The sequence below is a fragment of the Rhagoletis pomonella genome, unplaced genomic scaffold, assembly GCF_013731165.1.
Source record: "Rhagoletis pomonella isolate Grant_MI unplaced genomic scaffold, Rhpom_1.0 Rhpom_scaffold_00005, whole genome shotgun sequence".
NCBI lineage: Eukaryota > Metazoa > Arthropoda > Insecta > Diptera > Tephritidae > Rhagoletis > Rhagoletis pomonella.
The window spans coordinates 52,054,592-52,060,362 of record NW_023458559.1 but is presented as its reverse complement, the minus strand read 5'-3'; the positions used below and the strand labels follow the sequence as shown (position 1 = coordinate 52,060,362).

At 41.1% G+C, this 5,771-nt stretch overlaps 2 protein-coding genes across 2 annotated transcripts in view; both read right to left on the bottom strand.

Moving 5' to 3' along the window:
* Positions 1 to 1,175: 1,175 nt before the first annotated feature.
* LOC118740148 lies at positions 1,176 to 4,760 on the bottom strand. The gene is made up of 4 exons (XM_036471642.1): positions 4,752 to 4,760; positions 1,789 to 4,419; positions 1,452 to 1,670; positions 1,176 to 1,383 (listed from the first exon to the last, which is right to left on the bottom strand). Exons 1-4 carry the CDS (start codon positions 4,758 to 4,760, stop codon positions 1,207 to 1,209), a joined length of 3,036 nt encoding a protein of 1,011 aa, XP_036327535.1. The 3' UTR covers positions 1,176 to 1,206.
* A 70-nt stretch (positions 4,761 to 4,830) lies between these two features.
* Positions 4,831 to 5,771, bottom strand: part of LOC118740147 — a 1,852-nt gene continuing 911 nt past the window's right edge. Inside the window, exons 3-4 of the mRNA XM_036471641.1 lie at positions 5,571 to 5,744; positions 4,831 to 5,457 (exon numbers count right to left, since the gene is read on the bottom strand). Of these exons, the coding sequence (XP_036327534.1) occupies positions 4,978 to 5,457; positions 5,571 to 5,744 (654 nt within the window). The 3' untranslated portion in view covers positions 4,831 to 4,977. The remainder of the gene's footprint in view (positions 5,458 to 5,570; positions 5,745 to 5,771) is intronic.

The window sequence follows — 5,771 nt, the reverse complement described above, 5'->3', positions numbered from 1 at the left end:
TATATATATATATATATATATATATATATATATATATATATATATATGTATGTTACCGCATAACTTTGGACCACGTTAACCGATTTCTATAATTCCCTTTTTAAAGGAAATGTGTTACCTCACAGATCCCATTCTAATTTGGTTTAAATCCGCGCGCTCTTTCCAATTTGCCGAGCAGTTATTAAAGACGACGTTTTCCCTATATTTTGTTAGACTTTTCATAAGTAAAAATATTTGTTTAATTGTATTTTTGGAATAAACAAAGTTCTTTTTCTTTCTGTAAACCCAGTTATGGTTACATGTGTGTATCTTGGTAACCGCTACACCAATTTCTTTCAAACTCGGCACAGTTGTTGGCCTTGGTATAGCATACGAAATGGCCGACAATTTTTTAAATCGGACAATAACCACGCCCACATCCCATATAACGGTAATTTAGAGAAATACGAAATCTTCGATAAAGCATTTAATATCAAAGATAATTTATTCAAAATTTATTGCTTGAAAACAATTTTTTACCAAGAAATACGTCTATGATAACATTTTGTAAAATGGGCGTGGCACCGCCAACTTATGACCACATATGTGTATCTCGGTAACCGTTCTACCAATTTGTACCGAACTCGGTGTGGTTATTGTGCTTGCCACTTAGAAGCAAAACGTTGAAAATTATTGAAATCGGACTAAAATTATGGCCGCTTTTCATAAAAGAGTAAATTTCAGAAATGCTTTGAAACTTCAATATTTCTCAATTTAACGATGCTAATTTACTCAAAATTGATACACCCCGGCTTACCATGTAGCGATAGCTTTCGGAAAGGTGAAAAACATGTATTTAATACTTGCGCCGGTTATCTAATGTTCGGCTCCGCCCGAAATTGGACTTTCTTACTTGTTTTATTTAATTTTTTTCAGTTCATATTTCCATTTGAATACGCTGGAATGCATCTCGATCGAAGACTAGCATGGAAAACGCACAAATGTATTTACAAAACGCCAAGCACTCGAACTAAAACTCAGAAACTTATATTGGCTTATAAATCGGCACTCTCAATTATCACTTGAAAACAAAGTACTACTCTACTCAACAACCATAAAACCGATTTGAATCGGGTTTCGATACAAGTACTTTTTTCAAAATAATTTTATTCGAAGGAGCATTTTTTTAGGGCTGCTATAAGTTGAACTAATAGTTTATATCGTTGACTAAATTTTGCAAATAACATCTCTTGCAACCTCACAAGTACCACTCTCACTGTTGTATAGCTCATCTAGGGGACAGGTGGTATAAGCTACGGTGCCATCTTCTAAGCAAACATAAAAGGAACGACAAAGATCGCCTATGTTCGCATAGCGTTGTCCTGGTACTGCCTTTTCACAAATCTGTAAATAGATTAAATTATTTAGTTAAAAAACTTTTCCGCAGCTATGCAAAGTAAAACAAAGCCTACATTCTCTTCAAAGCTCACTACTTCAGGTGCGCGCTTCACAGTTACTGCGGGCAAAGCGCATTCTGTAATGTCCTTTACACAACGTCCTATAGATGCATTGAAGAACAGACCATCGGCACATTCATGCACCGTTGGTTTCCCATTCGCACATTGGAAATAAGATCGGCAGTTGTCGGCTGTATATGGATAAAGTGTAGTATCGCTGAGACCTGAGCACGACTGAATGAAACCCCGAAAATAGAAAAACGTTAATATTTACATAACGTACCTTCCCTATATGCATTCAAATAAGTATCTATGTAGCTTCGAATGGCACTAAATTTTAGTACAATCTTACCATAATTTGCGATTCGGTTGACTGTTCCGCGACTGTACCGCACTGATTATTCACATCCTCGGCACATGTGGATAGCATCTTATCGAAGTACTCTTTTTCTTCACATTTCTTGGCAATCTTCTGACCATTGATGCAGACGAAGTAGCCACGGCAGCTGTCGGCGTCACGCACCAATTGCCCATGACGACCGTTGCATTCGCCTACACGTTGTCCATTCTCCAGCAAGCAAGTGCCATCATTTTGACGGCAAAAGCCCAGTAAGCTATCATAGCTCTCTCCATTGCGACAGCGCTGAGACACTGGCTCGCCAGCGTCATTGCAATTAATATAGCGCCTGCAGTCGTCCTGCTCAGCAATGGAAGTGCCTTGGGGTATTTGCGTGCATAACTGAGTATAGTTTGTGGGCTTATTACTGCAATGTAATGCATTCAGCATTACCTTCATTTGACTTGCTGCATCCGCATTTGTTGTATTTTCAATATCCAGCTCATAGGGCTGGCATTGACGTAGCGAAGCATTGAAGTAAAAGTTGGTAAAACATCGCTCATGTCGCAGCTTTCCATTAATGCAAACGTAAAACTCATTACAGTTGGCCGGATCAGAGATCATGGAGCCATGCTTTCCTTCACAATCGGCGGGTTGTGGTGGTTCAGGCTGGTGATTCGATTGATTATTTTCCACATATGGACACGAACCATCGTCTGGCACGCAAAGCTCTTGCTCAAAGTCGAAGAACGCATCCTTTGGACAATTTTTCGTTAATGGCACACCGCCTAAACAGACATAATATTTAGTGCAATCTGCGGTATTAGGCAGATGAATGCCATCCGCAAGGTTGCCACAGATGTGGTTTGTTGTGACATTTTTGGAAGCCTCCGACAGTGTGCCATTTTCACACTGGTGCATTTCATCCAACACACAGCTTCCAAGAGCCGCACTAAACTGTTGCCCCGCAGGGCACGCCACTGGAATGGCCAACCCTCTTACGCAGGCATAATATAAATTGCAGTAACGTTCATGGGGCAAACGTTTTCCATGCTCTGCTCCGGCACATTTTCTAAGCTCTTCTGATCTGAACCGGCACTGACCGCGGTCTATCTGACACTGACTCGTGACATTGTGATAATACTCTCCTTCGGCACATTTTAACCGCTCGGTGCCATTCAGAGTAGAACAGTGGTAGTAGGCTTGGCAATCTTCCGGATCCGCTACATATCCTCCATCGGTAGCACTCGCACATACGCCACTTAGAGGCACCACACAGTTACCGTCGTTCGGGCGACAGTAGCCAAGTCTATCATCGAAAAAGCTTCCACGCACACACTTCTGTTCATTTTCCGCCAACTCTGAGATACAAATAAAAAAATGTAGGCAACTATATGGATGCGGCACAGCACTTCCATCTGCTCGACCAAGGCAGAGGGCGCTGCGGTTGCTTTCAATTTGCTTTTGACCATTTAAATATGCACTCGTTGTAATATTTTCACTTCCTTCTACAGATAGCGGTTGACATTTGTCATATGCATCATGTGGCGCACACTCTCTTGTGAGCTTTATAAAGGTATGACCTTTCAAGCAAGTGCCCTCATACCAGCTGTCTTTCAGACAGTAATAAAATTGAGTGCAATTCTCAGGTAAAGGATGCGCCTTTGTCTCTCCAACGCCACATACTTTGCGAAGACCATTCTCAGCGCAGCTTCCGTCGTTGGGTATGCACATACGCAATGTGTTATCAAAAATCCATGACTGATTGCAACTCGCTCGGATCCATGTGCCGCGCATACAAATCTCATAGGCTGTGCAATTGAGTGGAAAGTCGCGTTTCTCACCCTCGTCGCATTGAGCTTTATGAAATTGTGCGCAAAAACCTTCTTTATCGGATAGGCACGCCCTCTCAGTGGCATTGAAATATTGATGAGTTCCACAATTTCTCAATTCCCAATAGCCTGCTTGGCACTCAAAGTATCGATCACAAGAAAGAGCTGAAGGACGAACGGCACCTTTGTGGTCGCAAGCCTGCATGGAAGATTTATCTTGTATACTCGTATCGAACGAAGTAGCGCACTGTCCGTTTTTATTGGGCATACAATAGTTGTATGTGTGGTTGTAGTACATGCCAAGCGGACAGTACTGGTGCCACCATTTGCCTTCCATACACATAAGATACATCGCGCAGTTTTGCTCATAGCGACGCACTTCCATGTGTCGGCACTTAGAGGAAGCCATACTTGAATTAGGTTTCGTCTCATCATCGATCCCAGTTGCATTTCGCGCCGCACAGGCATCGTCATGTGTACTTGGAATGCATGTTTTCAAGCGTTTAGAATAGAAATAGTGCTTGGGACAGGTTTTCAAACGCCACTTTCCATGGTTGCAGCGATAGTATTGGCCACAATTTGGCTCCTTTACAGGCACCGTGCGTTGCTCCATTGATGCACTACAGATAGGTAGGTTCTTGACACGGGCATAGGCGCAAATGGTGTCATCACGTGGCTCCATGCACTTGCGTTGCTCGGGATTGTAGTAACGTTCGCTCGCGCAGCTTAGCCGAGTCCAAGCGCCGTCAATACATATTTCATACTGGGAACAGTTCGAGGGAACTGACTGTTTTTCGTTATCCATACACAATTTCTACAAAATATAGATACAGGAAATAAATGCATAGGTGCCTTTCACCTGTCAAATCGTCATTTATGGCTTGCCTCTGAAAAAAACACAGTTTTAGTCTTGCTGGACAAAAAAAATACCTACAAGTATCCGAAAAGAAATTTATTTAGAGAAAAGGGTAGGTAATCTAGCCGCGTGAACGAAATAACGGACCATTAATTCGTGGTATGTATACAAGTTGCCGTCTACGTGCTCCACTTGCACTTGAAAGTGTTCACGATCTAATTTGTTTTCGTTAATTTGATTAAACAATTTAGAATAAAAATGCCGAATTTGATTTTTGTCACTTTTATTACATAGTACATGGTTTTCTGTGCATGTGCATTTGAATATCTTATTCGTTAAAAAGTATAAATAGTTTTATGAATTGTCATGATTGTCAAACAAGCGGATTTTCTAATCTACGTACATACGCATGTATATTAAATTAAATTATGTAGCATTGGCTCTAAACAAAAGGTACCGATTCCCAATATATTTTAAAGCAGTAAATAAGTTTTAAAGAGACAAGCCTTGACATATTCAGGATTGAGTAAGTTTTTTAAAGAAATTTTTAAAAATCTTAAAAGATCTTACATCATCCTCTGGAAGAACTTTTGAGCGCATCATGTGTCCAATTGTGTGCGTCCGTTTTTTGTCCACCGGCTGACAAGAAAGACTAACTTGATCGAATGAATTTCCTGCACCACAATCGTGTTCTTGAAGCCGACCTGAGCTGCAGACATAGTACAGTCGGCAGTTTGTTGGGTTTGCTACTAATTGTCCTTCTTTGTAACCTCCTGGACAAGTACAATTGCCTTCAGATTCTGGTGTAGATGTAACCGCTCCATTCACATCACAAATTCCGAGGTCGGGATCAAACAAGGCATCGTCTGGGCAGGAGAAGAACTCAATTTCAGTTGCTGAGAAACAGTAGCAAAAACCGTGCGAGTCATTATTGGCTGCAACGGGATATGTGTTTTCTGAGGTTGCATTAGCACATTTGGATATATCGCATTGCAGCTGAAAGGGATTTATGAAAAGACATATATGTATATACACATGTATGTAAGTATGTTTTGTAAATACTAGTATAAGCCATAAGTTTGGTGTTATTGTATAAAATTAGTGCTTACAGTGGTCGAAGATATGCATATCGCAGTAGTTGGATCGAATACAGCACCACTTGGGCAAGCATGTACTTCCGGCACGCCATTTACGCATATGCAAAATCCTTGCGGATAGTTGTTGGCTGGATAAGCGACGCCATCATTAGTAGCATTAGCACAAACGCTCGAGTCACAAGGATCCTATGAACAGTGGATAAAGTAGAAACT

Bases quoted from the DNA above. Each gene is read 5' to 3' on its own strand.
- LOC118740148 (XM_036471642.1), bottom strand. The intron at 1,671-1,788 runs GTAAGATTGTAC...GGTTTCATTCAG, and splicing joins CAACCGAATCGCAAATTATG to TCGTGCTCAGGTCTCAGCGA. The intron at 1,384-1,451 runs GTAGGCTTTGTT...ATCTATTTACAG, and splicing joins TAGTGAGCTTTGAAGAGAAT to ATTTGTGAAAAGGCAGTACC.